Source organism: Mytilus californianus, unplaced genomic scaffold (assembly GCF_021869535.1).
Source record: "Mytilus californianus isolate M0D057914Y unplaced genomic scaffold, xbMytCali1.0.p SCAF_10, whole genome shotgun sequence".
Lineage (NCBI taxonomy): Eukaryota > Metazoa > Mollusca > Bivalvia > Mytilida > Mytilidae > Mytilus > Mytilus californianus.
Window position 1 is genome coordinate 9983243 of NW_026262582.1, and position 16044 is coordinate 9999286.

Here is a 16044-nt window from a genome sequence, read left to right on the forward strand (position 1 = left end):
TGAATACATTTTTAATTTCAAATTGTTGTTCAAATTTCTAGCCAGGGGAAATAGCTTTTGTTAAAAACAGTTCCTAAATTGATGAAATACAATAGATAGATACAAAAAAATAGGTCTAGGTTGGTTAAGACTTGGTCGAGTATGGTTCAGACTAGGTCGAGTATGGTTCAGACTAGGTCGAGTATGGTTCAGACTAGGTCGAGCATGGTTCAGAGGCATATAAAATGGTTAAGTACTGGTCGAGTAAGGGTCGAGTACAAGTTCAGACTGTTAAGTATGGTTCAGACTACAGTCGAGTATTATCAAGTAAATTTCAGACCAATTCAGACTGGTCGAGTAAAAATCAGTACAGTCGAGTACAGATATAGGCCACTTCAGACTTTTACTGGTTTGTAGTGTATGGTACTTAATACCGAACGAGAGGGATTGCGCTTGATTTTCATATAACGAAGACATAATCTTTCAATCAGTTTAATTGAGGTCTGGAGGTGACATGTTAGCAATTTCTAGTAGTCCTATCATTGCCATTTTGCTTAGTTTCTTCTATTACCTATATTGACATCGGACTGGCACTTCTTTTGAACTGAGTTTTACTGTGCGTATTGCTGTGTGTTTGTTTATACTTCATTGACTAGAGGATTAGGCTGAGGATTGAGATCTCACAAAACACGTTTAACCCCGCCGCATTATTGCGCCTGTCCCAAGTCAGGAGTCTCTTGCCTTTGTTAGTCTTCTATGTTTTCTTTTTATTTTATTGCATTTATATGTTTCAGACTTAGTGTGACGTCCATTTATATTGAATAAGTACACATTTGTGTTTAGGGGCCGGTTGATGCCCGCCTCCGGTTGTGGGATTTCTCGCTGTGTTGAAGACCTATTGGTGGCTTTTGGCTGTTTACTGTCTTTGATCGGGTTGTTGTCTCTTTGACAGATTCCCCATTTCCATTCTCAATTTTATCTAGTAAGGTAAATTCAAAAAGAGGGAAGTTCATAAATTAGTAGACAATTATTAGTTTAACATGGTTTATAGCTAGATAAACATATGAAAGCCATAAATATAATTTCTGCATTCCAAGTATTGTATCCCAGAATTGTAAAATGTCGATGAAACAGCAAACTCAGAGATGTTCGATTGTGTCTATAGAATTTCTAGGATTTTGTGAATTAAAGTTCATACATTTTTTTTATTTCACAATGAGTACATGGTAAACATCAGCATTAGAAAAGGCTGTTGACGTGTCACCAGAAACCAATGCTTGTTCTTTGAAGTGGTCATTGCATTTCTGTATTCCTATCTAAAAAAACATGTATATGAACGTAGTATAAACAGATGAAAGCATTCTGTTAAATGTACAATGTAAACACAAACATGGAGAGGTTGAATTTCATATGCAACTTATCTTATATGCTTTAAAGCTAGCACACCATTTAGTAATTCAGCTGTGCATTTTTGCATTACTGAAACACAACTATTCAATTAATAACACAAGTGTTAGGTGAATCTTTATTGGTAAACTATAACATGCCCTTGAAGATTGGGTGCCAAATGTGACGCAAGATCAGCTTACCTGAGATCATCCCCGGATTTCGTTATGGCTCGCGTTGATCAGTCTTTTTTTCAATTTTGTGTTTTGTATGCTGTTCTTTGTCTGTTGGCAGTTTTTTTTTGTCATGGCGTTATCAGTTTGTTTTCAACGAGGAAAACAGTTTTGCGTTTAACTCTTTTTGAACAGTTTTGGACTGTTCATTATGTTGGGGTCAATTGTTTTAATAAGTTGTCAAAAATTAATAACTATCACTGGAGGTTAACCAATCAAATGTTCACCTTTTTGTTTTTGCTGTCTACAGTCTTTAGTAACCATGTAACATCAAGTTTTCAAAATATTTTATAAAAACATCAAATTAAAATAAGAATGGTGCGTTGAAACACCCATGATATATGTTCATGGCTCAAAAAAATAATTCTGCAATAAAATGCAGGGTTAACTTCCTACAACTGTCAAATTCAAGGGAATATGATTCTTGGACTCAATTTCGCATGAAACCAGATGTGACGTAATTTGATGTGGTGGTATTATCCCTAGTGAAAACTTATGTTTCTCTTTTCTTTTGTTACTCAATCAATATTGTTTATTAATACATGCATGTAAACACTGACAGGAGAAGACGTTGTATATTTCCCTTTTTAACGTTATTTATCTGTTACCAATCGTCGTAGATGTATTTAATTATTGTATTTACAGTTGATTAAAGGATTCAAACATAACAAAAAATGGCGAGGTCAAATACGAATGATACTTTATTTAACATGATTAATTGAATAAAATACCTTAATTCCCGTGTCAGTACAACCAAGAAATATTCCAAGTTGATGAGAAAAAGATCCAAACGACGAAACAGGAGCATATAACGATATTTGTTTACAGTTTGAAACAACCTGTAAAGAAAGAGGCAAAAGGTTTAAATGAGAGGAATAGCAAGTTCACTTTAAAAAATCTAACTAATTGAAAAAGTTAGTCAGATATAAGTCAGATATAAGTAATGCACATTGTCCGTAAATCTTTTACACTAGTCCTATTTTCAGTTTCTTAGTTATGTGAATCGTCGCTTACAACATAATGTTTTATGTAAGCCTTTGTTATTTTAACAGTTGAATTTAAAAACAAAATTACTACCTGTATACCCTGTCGCCACATTTTATCAGTTCTCGCATTACATAGTTTCAGGATGACTGAGTCTGCATTTGTTCGAGTACCATCGGAACAATAATCTCCTGCAGAATGTGATAGCACAAGATTTTTGGAGAGAGCTGAGGATACAAGTGTACTGTTACAACCATTAGCATCTAAAAAGAAAAGCAAACGTAAAATAAATGAAAACCTACCTGCGAGATAAATCAACACAAACACTCGTACGATGCAAATACACTTTACAATGACATGTATCCATAGATTGAACATATAATTAGGTAGAGATAGATTCAACGTTAAATCAAATCAATTGAAAACAAAATCACATGAATGCTATATTGATGTAAGACTGCTGACATATGAAAAATAAAGTAGGGGGACATGGACATGGACGTTTAAACTTGGTGATAAGTCTAAGTCAGGAAAAAGAGGACAGGATTGCGGTTACTACAATTGGGACATACTCGTTATCGTATGTGAAACAAATATTTAATAAAAGGCAACCCACTCGTGTTGGCTTCCGCAAAATTATCGAAATGATGGCTTTCTGAGCACATGTAATGACTCCTGTTATAAGTGGGGTTCGTGTAGCTCAGTCTTGATTTGTATTAAGTGTTTTGTAGACTGATGTTTGTTTTTGCGTCTTTTTTATTATTGCGTTTTCGGCTTCTCTCACTTGTTGTAAAGAATAAAAAGTTTGATACATAAGAATGTGTTACTATTGCTATTCTAGCTAAAACACACTTAAATCTAACGATAATATACTGACCACATACATTACAAGTTGATTGACAAATCTGTTTAATTGTGTGGTCATTACATTGGTCTTTAACCTTAGAACAATCATTGGAACGATCGGCACAGTATCTTTCTGGTCGATCTGAAATTACCTCAGAATATTGTTATCAAGAAAATGTAAACTATTCAAATTGACCGTATTTATCTTTAATGAAGCAAGGTAATCTTTAACAACTTCTGGTTAACTTTTATCCTGTCTCCTTTTTTGAGGTTTCCGTTCTGTTATCTTTATATATAAAAAAGAAGATGTGGTGTGATTGCCAATGAGACAACTCTTCTCAAGAGACCAAATGACACAAAAATTAACAACTATAGGTCACCGTAAGGCCTTCAACAATGAGCAAACCCCATACCGCATAGTCAGCTATAAAAGGCTTTGAAATGACAAATGTAAAACAATTTAAACGAGAAAACTAACAGCCTAATTAAATGTACAAAAAAAAAGCAAGGAAAAACAAATATGTGACACAGCAACAAACGACAACCACTGAATTACAAGCTCCTGACTTGGGACAGGCACATACATACAGAATGTGGCGGGGTTAAACATGTTAACCCTCCCCCTAACCTGGGACAGTGATGTAACAGTACAACATAAGAACGAACTATAAAAATCAGTTGAAAAAGGCTTAACTCATCAGATGTATACATTTCATAGTATTCTCCGATGCCATTAAATCAGACAATACACATGGCTATCTGGTAATCACTTTTTTAAAAATTAATTACACCTTCGCATTCAAAGTTATAAGTAACCAAAATCCCTTTACTGGCTACGATTTTTTTTTTGTGAATTAGAATTGTACAATTTCGTAAACCATTCGTGTGCCACCATCGAAAGAAATTAAAATATTGTTTATTAAAAAGATTTGTTCTGTCCTCAAATTGTAAAGGATTTATTTCCTTCGAATTGAATTCAATCATTATTTGAGTTGCAGGTATTAGAACACAACCATATCATTAAGGCAAACTTGGTGGTAATTTTCAGTTTTTTTCAACTGCATTATATTCTTTAATTTTATCTGAAAACTCTATAAATATTGTTTTTTACAAATTCAAAGATTACAGACTAGCTACTTAGTTACTGACAATTAAAACCATGTTGGTTCAATGCCTGCTTTATTCAATACCCGTCTGTGTATTACATTTAGTCACCTAGTTGGTCTTATTCAACATGATCAACCTTTTTTAAACTGCCCAGTTGAAAATTAAAAAAAATGTAAAATTATGAAGCTCCATATAATTAGTTTTTTACTAGATAAACCACAACGTACTGAACAAACGCTTTAACGAGGATTGTTGCCTCATATAAACTGTTATTCAATATATACTTACCACAAATATAATAACTCAATTACCAACAATATTTCGATAATACTACTAGCCAATCAATTTAAAACTGAACCGGATAGCTTGATCTGAAACGGACATTTTGATTTGAACAGCTATTAAAAGACTGTGACTTCGATGGAGAGTTGTCTCATTGGCACTCATACCACATCTTCTTATATATATGTACACATCAACATCGTTCTGAACTGTATGAAAGCTACTGATCAGTATTGAATTGAATAAATAAGTTTGAAAATTGACGGAAAAAATAAACATCACTGAATACGATATTGTATTGCTGCTTCACATTATGCTGTATAGACTTATTTACTTACAACAAATATCACAACTCGCTGGACACAAGATCATTAAATGTAATGCTACTTCACATTCACCAGGAAACAGGTGTGTACACATTACATGTCCATCAATGCAAATGTTATTAGATATACTTGTTGTTATTTGTGCTCTTGTGGTTGTTGGTGCTGCTGTTGTTGTTTTTGCTAAACACAGAAAAGATGACTTACTGGTGACAGAAAAGAGAAAGTGCCTACCGTGCAGTTGTAGGCTCTAAGTGACATGTATGGACATAAATTCGTCATAGATAATCAAATACTAGTAATATCAAAGAAGACAACACGTATATTAGCCGCCATGCTGATTTATTATCAATCATTGTTAACATATAAATACCCGTATGTTTTTTTATTTAAGTTCTTTTTCAACCATTGTCAACGAAACAGTGTACCAAAGTCTCGTTACTCTGGTTACACAAATTATTTCATAAGCTTGTATTTTTATATTTGGGTAGCAAGTTGGTGAAAGTGGACTGAAAAAATAAACATCACTGAATATTGTATTACTGCTTCACATTATGCGGTATATATATATTACCTTACTACGAATACCACAACTTGTTGGCATACTTTTGCAGACATTTTAATCCCAGTCTAAGATTCATTAACAACGGACTAATTGTCTAAAATGTCAGCTTTTGTCATTGAGGATATTTTTGCAACTTTGGGTTCTTTGTGTTTTGTACATCTTAGACTTACTTTAATTTATTATTCAATAGGTGATGAATATTATCATGGTTATTTCAATTACAAGAATCACATTAAGCAAATTAACATTTTTGTACATCGACAATTGTCTTCTCAAAGAAATAAATTTGACAAATTTCCTATCCATTGACGTACCTATAACATGAACTTCCACCCTTCTTTCGAAAAGTACTATATCATTTTTGTCGTACTGGACACAGTAGAGGAATCCTTCATCGGTTTCAGTTATTCCTGTAATGATTAAAATATAACAACACGTTATGTAAAGGTCTAATGATACCAACGGAAATAACCATATACAGAAAATGTTATGATTTTTATGGTTTTCAATGTGAAATATATTCACACTTTGTTGATTTATAACTCAATAATGTTCCGTATCAGATCTCGCTGCACAGATGCAAGACATCCATTGTGCTCTTCCTTTGTGCTTTTTTGCATGTACCTTCTTCAGAAAGGTTCAAACTCACATAGTCGAAAGCTAACGATATAAATATCTCGATAAGTATGAAAAATGAATGCAAATCCCTTAAGAAATGCTAGATTACTTCCTCTTTTATACTTTTTTCTTACAACTATTCTTGTTTTTTTCACTTTTTACGTATCTAATAAGGTTGTAATATATTTTTTCGTTCTTATTAAGTCCTTTTGAAATTTCTTAAAATGAAAAAATTCTTTCAAACAGGAAAGAAATTATAGACCGTAAATCTAACCTGTTGTGTAACCTACAGATTATAAGTAATAATTTTATTGAATGATGTCTTTGGTCAGGAGTATAAATGCAACTTCTAAGTTGTATAAATAATAATAAATGACAAACACTTTTCCGATCCAAGAACGAAGGGTTTGTTAGATACCTTTTATCGTAAAGAGTGGTATATATGAACAAAGCGTTGTCAGATACTTGTAACCGTACTGGAAAGTAAACATGAACGGAGTTTGGTCTGATATTTGTTACCGCACCTGGTAGTATACATGAACGGAGAGTTGTCTGATAATTTTTACCGTAGCGGGTTTTATACATGAAAGAAGCGTTGTCAGATACTTGATACCGTATCGAGTAGTATACATGAACGAATTATTGTCTAGTATTTGTAACCGTACCGGGAGGTATACATGAACGGAGCGTTGTCTGATATTTGTTACCGTAGCGGGTAGTATACATGAACGAAGCGTTGTCAGATACTTGTTATCTTACCAGTTAGTAAAAATGAACAGGGCGTTGTCCCATATTTACTACTCTACGAGGTAGTATACATGAACGGGGCATTATCAGATACTTGTTACCGTACCCCGTTGTATACATGAACTGGGCGTCATCAGTCACTTGTTACCGTACCGGGAAGTATACATGAATGGATTGTTGTCTGATATTTGTTACCGTATCGGGTAGTATACATGAATGGAGCGTTGTCTGATATTTGTTACTGTATCGGGTAGTATACATGAACGGGGCATTGTCAGACACTTGTTAGCGTACCGGGTAGTATACATGAATGGAGCGTTGTCTGATATTTGTTACTGTATCGGGTAGTATACATGAACGGGGCATTGTCAGACACTTGTTAACGTACCAGGTAGTGTACACAAACGGGACGTTACCGACCTGTGGAAGCATGATCTGTATTTTAATTAGATTATTAACGAAGCATGATAAGTATCAATGAAACGTTTTAATGGAGATATAATATATAAAAAGACAGTTGATAAGGCTCTTGTGTTTTAAATAATTTTTACTTTCTTGATAGAAACTTAAAAATGCTAAATTTAGAGTATAAACAATCTTAAAGTTTTGAAAACATTTGAGTCGATATATGTATACTATTTTATGATAAAAGGTAATCAGATCTCTTCGATTATCAAATTCTTTTCTGAAATATCCTTCATTAGTTAAGATATATATGCAAAAAAGGTAAAATAAAATGAATCGTTAAAGCTATATAATTTATACTAAGTACCATCTGTTAAAATAGTAAATGAAAATAGTGTACATTATCCAAAAAGTTGCCAAAAATATTGAAGAATTGAGTAACAAGATGCAGACAAATTCTGCAAACATAGTACGATGGAGGCATTCAAAATAGTGAAGGTTGGGAATAACGGACAACATCATGACATGAAAGGAGTTAAAATACAATCCACAAAACAGTAATTTTCTACTAATAGTACAATAATCTAATCCTAGAATAAAACTAAGATGTTTTTCTCCTATGAACTGTTGTACACTTTGCCATGCCAACGCCTTTTTAATAGCGACCTTCATTCAATGAGAAACATGAAACGTTTTGATAATGTAACAATACATACCTTGAGGAAAACTCAATTTGAAAGTCATATAAGTGTTATTCGTGTATAGTAGAACATTATATTTCCGAAGTTGTCCTTCCTCAACATTGGCCAGTGTAGATATTTTGATGCGGGAACCATCACGACCAACTTTCTCCCATCTTAATGGATTGCCTATTAGAAACTGTACGTCGTTTTTCGTAGAACAGCTGTATTCAGGTTTATCCCCGACATGTACGTAATCTTGTTCTTTATCAATGACCAACCAATTTCGATCATATGGCACTTTAATAAATTGATCAATAAGTAATCAGTTAATATATGAGTGTGTTTGTTTAATATGAGTTTATTTAATCTCTCATATTACACATAGTGTAGCATTATACTGTTTTCGTTGGATATTATGATCACGTGTTTCAAAGGTTATTTTACGAAGTATATTGACAGTCAATATAAAACAATCATGCTAAATTTAGATTTATGACGTCATGACGTCACACATGAGATCACATAACAACCACGGAGGAAGCAACTTGCAATATACAATTTAAAAATACACAGAAAGAACATTAAACGCCATTTTCCTTATACATTATTTACATATGTAATATATGAATTAAGGACTTTCACTCGTTCAAAACGTTATATATGGACCTGTTAGATTATATTGACTCTCGGACTTCGTCATCAGTCAATATAATCTTAACAGGTCGATATATAACGTATTGTTCTCGTCAAAAGTCCATAATTGATAAATATGATTCATTCAATTCAAGTGTGACTTTTGTAGGATATGTTATACAATATGTGTACGCTACTGAAAGAAAGATTTATTCACTGCCAATTGTATTTTCCTTTTGAAGTATTTATAAGATTTGTGAGGTTTTTCCTTCCAGTTTTCAAACTTTACCAGTCGTATTAAAGGTTAATCACTCATGACATTCATATAAACAATTTCTTAAAAAAAATAGGTCAAATACGAAAAGAAATTCAGAACACATTAATATTTATTTATTTCTAAATTACCCAACTATGTCACACAAACCGTTTTTAATATAATTCATTTACGTGTGTTTCAATGACTGTGATATCTTCATCATTTGGAAAAGAAAAACTGAGGAGAGGTTAACAATATGAATGGATAAGGCTGTGTTTTCTTCTCATGTAAAATAGCTTTACACTTTTTATAACATACTAACATATATGAGTTTTGGCTATTTTAGAAAACTGGAAAGTGACATCAAAGTGCTTATTTGGAATTCCTTTCGTCTGTGTTGACACTAATGGACGACTTTAAATTGAAATATATGACAAACGTTATCATATCAACTTTCCAATTGTCAACTTTCTATTCTCAGCAGTAGCATACCCTCTGCTCTCACTATCTCATTGCGATATCATTACTTAGTTGCTACGTTAGGTCGTGAATGTTCAAACATGAACCAGCTCAGGAACTTTATTCAATTTAACTTCAATTCTAATAAGAAAAATTAAACGATGCCTTAGCTATATATAGAAATCTTTACACTTTGTCAAGCTCTATTTTTTCATGATTTTCTAAAGTATCAAATCACAAAATAATAGAATAGAGAATAGAGACTGGTCATGTGTCAAGTGACTTTAATGCGACTAAAGGGCAGAAAACAGCACGAGGCCACAAACAGTTTTTCAACACAGCTAGAAAACCCCATACAAGAGGCGAGTATTAGCTGATCCCTAAACAAAAATGTATACTAATTTTTATAATTAGACTAAAAAAAAAAGAATGCCTTGGGAAATAATTGTGTTCATGTTTGTCCAGCAGTCTTCATTCTCAACACTTACAACAATTTAACATTAAAGAATTTATTTAACATCTGTATATAGCACTAACTTACTTTGATCAGATGAACGTTCTGTAAGCTCATTATTCTCTTGTCGACCAAGGACAAGCTACAAAAAAATCGATGATATATCCGATTTCAATAGACCATTTTCATATTACCGACTTTTGACTCCGGGTTCTACAATTGTTCAACAGGTTACCTACTCTGTGGTAGGACATTCTGGTACTCGGTCAATTACGAGCAACCAAAAAAAGTAAAATCAAATCAAATATATGATGGGTGCAATTTTTGGGGAAATTTACTATTTTCCGATGATTTAGTCATGTATAGAAAGCATTTATGCAGTTAACTTTTCCTCAAAATTGTACCGATTAAAATCTTGAATTTACTTATTTACGTTGCTCTTGCTTGACCAAGTACCAGGCTGTCCTACCATAGAGAAGATTATCTGTCGAAAAATATTAATTCCGGAGTCAAAAGTCGGTAATATGAAAATGGACTATTCATTAAATGATTTAACGTCACACAATATGTACCGTCCTTGATCAAAATAACGATTGGAAAGTATTTAAATGTTTTTTTTAAAGCTGGTTTTAAAACATATAAAAAACATGTCTATTTCAATAAATTGACATAAAAGATCACTAGTTTTGTTGATCCATAAATAACAAAAAAAAAAACGAACTCCAAGGAAAATTGAAAACGGAAAGTCCCTTATTAAATGGAAAATAAAACCAAAAGCTCATCAAACGAATAGAAAACAACTGTCGTAATCCTGACATGTACAGGTGTTTCCTTATGTAGAAAACGGTGGATTAAACATGGTTGCATAGCTATGTTAACAAACAGACATTGGTAAAAATGTCAATAATAGGGTACAACAGTCACCATTGTATTATAATCTTAATCACAATAAAAACAAATAAATATGTCAACAAAGAAAAACAAAATCTCGTTTAAACAAAACACATAAGCAAAAATGAAAACCACGCATAAAAAAATGACCATAGCACGATTACACAATGGCGAGATGTATAAGTACGCTAAAAGGATATTACCAAAATGAACTGAACAGTTAAGGTTAATAATATACAAAGACGAATAAAAACACTTTTACCCCTAATTAAGATGATAAATAACGTTATTACCTAGAATAAATACTTCAAGTCCATCATGTATTATTTGTAAAGTTGATACGGAATATGTATCCACAAGGTCTTGGCTACGTATCTTTATTACCAAAAGGATATTAAATATTTAAAATTAACCTGGTATCGTTTCATCAAGCATTCTGTGGTACCAAATAATAGAAGTAATCATTTTGAAATTCTTATCATTTAGAGATGGGGTACGATTGCCAATGAGACAACTATCACCCAGAGTTTAAAAGAAGTTGATGTAAGCATTTTTATGCCACCATATGATCTTCAACATCAAAGAAAACCAAAACCGTACAGTCGGCTGTAAAAGGCCCATACATAAAAAAAATGTAAAGATTCTTACTAGAAAACTAACGGCATAATTTTTAACTAAACAATCTACGAAACAAAAATATGAGATATAAACCAACGACAACCATTTAACTACAGGCTCCTGGCTTGAGTGAGACAGCACATAAAGAATGTGGCGGTGTTAAACCTGTTTGTGAGCGTTAAACCCTCTCCATACCAATTATATATTTTATCTTACGTTTATTATAATGTCTAATGTCATTCAAAATCTGAAGTACATGCAAACATGGTTTCTAAGCTTAATATCAAGCTTGAACTCAATATCACAGTGGTTTTGTTTTTTTAGGTGACACGTTTCCGCAAAGTAACCTGTCGTTTCCGATATTATATTAGATACTGTAAATGCATAAACTATTGCATGCATTTATTATTACGATTCTTAAACAATAATCAAACATTCGAAATTAGTTATTGTGATTTCAGGAAAATGTGCATTAAGATATATATTAAGAATATTGAGAATCTCATCCAGTCGCATCATTCGCATTATACATAATAATAAAAAAAAATCGCAGTATTTAACAACAGATGTTGTATGTTTTTGCAAATTTTGACTCCATTGTTAGCCTAGATATCTATAAACGTATTAACAGTGTATTCATTGATTACGCTACCGTATTTATATAATATCTAAAAATTATAATACCTCTGGAAATAATTCTTGGAAACATTTAAATAACATCTTTATTTCATTATCATGAGATTTCAATTGACTTCGTCATCCAAATTTACTTTAATATGAAAGAAGATAAACTGATTTATGTTAATTACCCAACACAGTCATATTGTTTTAAGTAAAGACAACAAATGGGTACATGTGTATATTAAGATCTGGAAGGTTAAAAAGTTATCCAACTTCACGTAACATACACGTAATAACACTGCATTACAGACGAACATGTTTCCTTTGTTTCCTTTGTTATTAAATGTATGATAAAACATTATAGAATTTTGTTTGAAAATATTTTTAAAATTGAAATCATTAGTGAATTTAAAAATGTGTACCATCGAATTTGTACAAACAAATACAAATTTATAAATCAAGGGACATGTTTAAATAAAAAGTTAAGTGAGAGGTTTAGCGCTATAAAAGCAGGTTTAATCCACCATTTTCTACATAAAAAAATGCCTGTACCAAGTCAGGAATATGACAGTTGTTGTCCATTCGTTTGATGTGTTTGTGCTTTTGATTTTGCTGTTTGATTAAGGACATTCCGTTTTGAATTTTCCTCGGGGTTCAGTATTTTTGTGATTTAACTTTTTACAGACATGCTGGTTATACATGAAATGCTACAGCAACCTAAACTAAAAAGAAAGCAATTACCCTGGTAAAAAAAAAGAAAAATAACAAAAATTCCAAACTCCAAGGAAAATTCCAACCGAAAAGTCCCTTAGCAAATGGCTAAAATAAAAGATCAAACATATTAAACAAACGATAAACAACTGTCATATTCCTGTTCCAGTTCAGGCATTTCCTTGTGTAGAAAACAGAGGATTAAACCTGGTGTTATAGCTAGATAAACACCTCACTTGTATGATAGTCATGCATTAGGATTGATAACGTAAATCAATTTCTGATCTCTTTCGGTTAACTAAAACCTATGTATTCTTCCTTAATTTTTTGAATTATATTTCGTTCTGCAATATTCTATTGAATTGTTTTTAAATATCAATAAATTTGCAAGTAATCTGACAGTAAATAAATACAATTCTATTTATGCAAACTCGTGCAAAATTATATACTGCATTGGACCCTAGTCCTTAATGATTGTTTAGTAAAAGCCATAAAATGTATAATAATTTTATTCCGAATGTTCTCGCTTTAGTTTTGAGTCCTGCTCATTACATTTGTACTGAAAAACTTCTACTAAAATTAGTACACATTTGCATCATATGCAGGGTGTGTATCATACACTATGGTCGAATCACTCTGACTGTAACTTTTAATTTTGTGTATGTAATGCGTTGCGGTCTCATTGACGTATATCAGTGTATCATAACAATTCTTCGATAAAGAGGTAGTATTACATTTTGAATATTTTATAAATCGTGCAGTTTAAATTCGTTGCGAAAAGGAAAGTATTCGGATTATATATTAAATGCAATTTCTGACTTAACATACTGGTGTACATATCCACAATATGATTCATCTTTTGTTTGCTCGAATGTAAAAATGATTAATTTCAAAATATACATAGTGTGTACCAAATTTTATCAATTAGAAATTGGCAAAAATTGCATTTGTATTTTATAAAGAAATCTATATGAAGCATTCGTTAGTATTAAAATTAGAGCATTTATGAATCTCGGAGTCAACCTCAAATAAACATTGTACATGGTGTATGTCACTGGACTGGCTTACGACACCTCGAAATTACTTTCTATTAAAAATTAAAGTCAAAGTTTTACTAATACTAATTTATACCAAAGATATCTTACCAAACTTTTTGACACAACCGGAAACAAAACAAACATATATATGATGTCCATAGTAGATTCGATCTGTTCAAGATTCAGATACAACTATATATTCACATTTGTATTAAATGAGACAATTTAGAATGATTTCCTGTTTGTAGCAATTTACATAAAATTACTAAAATTTCTCATATTAAGAGCTATTGACGATATCTAAAACAAGGTTATTGAACATTTATAAAAGGTCGTTAGAAACGGAAACATAATACATCTATTAATTTAAATGTCATTAAAGTTCAGATACGACTTTTCGCGAGGTCTTGGTGGTAATTGGTTTAGTAGTCAAACTACGTTGTAAGTTCGAATCGCACAGATAGAAGGTGCGCTCTACTCTATTTTAATTGACTAGGATTATCAGTTAATCTCCACCAATAACATCTGACGCCATGAAATAGCACAAAAGTGCCGAAAGTTTCGTCATGACGTCATGACGAAATTACTGATTGTTAAGAATTTTCAGGAGCACCTAGATCGCCCCGGTTTTTCCTGGGTTTCGTTTTGCTAATTCTGTAGCATTTTATGTTGTGTTTTGTTTAAGGTTTTTAGTCTGTTTGTCTTTTTCTTTTCTAGCAATGACTTTGTCACTTTCTTTCTGACTTATGAGTTTGAATGTCCCTCTGGTATCTTACGCCACTCTTTTAATGATACACCTTGTTTCCCTCATAAATACTGTGCATTACTCCTCTTTGTAAATAAAATAATATACTATTTTCAGTTTCTCTTTTTCAGACAAGTTTTAAATAATTATCCTAGCAATATCATGTGTTGTATGAGAAAACGCTTGGTATGCTTATTTTAGGAAATTGTATAAAGAAACATGATCAAATTCAAGAATGGATAAACTTTAATATAAATTAGGAAAAAACATATAACGAGTTAAAGTATATCTTTTCTGAAAATGAAATTTGTAAATCAATAAAAGAGCTAAAAAAAATTAGAAAACAGCAGGTTTTGATGTTAACATCAATTAGATGATCAAATTAGTTTTAGTGGAACCACTGAATAGTTTGTTAATGTCATTACTCAGGATAAAATTCGAATATCACGGCCCAGGCCATGTGTAAATTCCCAACAAATCTATGGCTTTCATGAATTATTTCTTAATTAGAGTCGATATATGTAAAACCTTGCCTAGTTTTTATTATACATCATAAAAAATTTTTAAATTGCTCAATCAGAAATTAGTTAAAGCAAATTAAGTATCAAGACGTTAACAAGCAGGATGAAAAAGAATATTGAATAATATAATGACTGCAATGGTGGAATATTAATTATTGGTACATACATGATTGCAAAAGACATTTGGATATGAGTCAACAGGAAAGCATCACAACTACATTGAACTCGACAGATGTTTACAGGTTTATTGTTTACTGTTTTTTACTATTTGGTTAATAGACATAATGCCATATCATGCACACACCTCTGACTCTCCCTATGCAATATACAATACAAAACAAATATGTTTATCATAGTGACATTGTGTATAACAAAAATATGTACCTAAATGTCACTTTTAACAGATACTATAGTATTAATTCAGATTGATATCAGGAACACAATTCATGTTAATTATTTAAATATAAGTGTTGTCTGCGTTTTGTTAATGACTGTTCTAAGTAACGAGCTGCTTTTCGAGGATATCAAGACAGTAAGAAATTCAACCTTTCACTGTTATTCAGATTTAATACTGTTTCGCTTAATCCCAGAGAATAATTGATCACGTAGTCCATTATAAAATTGGCATTCAACTAGAAAGTGTAGTTCATTTTCAACGTGTCCGGAGTCGCACATTCTGCAAATTCGTTGGTATTCTGGCTCACCAACAAAACGTCCTGTTTCCAATCTTAGCGGAAGAATACCACATATAAAATAGACCAGTACCGATCATTCACTACGTTTTAAAATGAGTTCAAAATATGTTTCTGTTGAATATGATGATTTAAAGGTTCTATATGTACGCAGTTTCGGAAAGTTAGATTAATCTGTATTCCAATTTGTTGCACATATATCCATACGATTGTTTCTGACACTGTTAACATCACATTTTTAGCATTTG

General features: G+C 32.0%; 2 protein-coding genes across 4 annotated transcripts in view; one reads left to right on the forward strand and one right to left on the reverse strand.

Moving 5' to 3' along the window:
- The window catches only part of LOC127717580 (nuclear hormone receptor E75-like), a 233400-nt gene that overhangs the window by 52202 nt on the left and 165154 nt on the right, over positions 1-16044 (forward strand). The gene's annotated exons all lie outside the window — the stretch shown is intronic.
- Positions 1165-14080, reverse strand: LOC127717583 (uncharacterized). 3 transcript variants are annotated; one of them, XM_052223285.1, is made up of 9 exons: positions 13947-14078; positions 10048-10102; positions 8192-8455; positions 6020-6115; positions 5156-5323; positions 3460-3570; positions 2676-2845; positions 2330-2437; positions 1165-1295 (listed from the first exon to the last, which is right to left on the reverse strand). In XM_052223285.1, the coding sequence occupies exons 1-9, from the start codon at positions 13995-13997 to the stop codon at positions 1185-1187; spliced, it is 1134 nt and encodes a 377-aa protein (XP_052079245.1). In that variant the 5' UTR covers positions 13998-14078; the 3' UTR covers positions 1165-1184. The 3 variants fall into 3 exon arrangements, with proteins under 3 accessions (XP_052079245.1, XP_052079247.1, XP_052079246.1); XM_052223287.1 differs by lacking the exon at positions 5156-5323 and having other exon boundaries at positions 13947-14080; XM_052223286.1 differs by lacking the exon at positions 3460-3570 and having other exon boundaries at positions 13947-14079.

Coding starts and splice junctions, on each gene's coding strand:
- LOC127717583 (XM_052223285.1), bottom strand. CDS start 13,997: ATGGACATCATATATATGTTTGTTTTGTTTCCGGTTGTGTCAAAAAGT. Junction 10,103..13,946: donor CGGTTGTGTCAAAAAGTTTG/GTAAGATATCTT, acceptor ATTTTTTTGTAG/CTTGTCCTTGGTCGACAAGA. Junction 3,571..5,155: donor AGCGAGTTGTGATATTTGTT/GTAAGTAAATAA, acceptor AGGTAATTTCAG/ATCGACCAGAAAGATACTGT.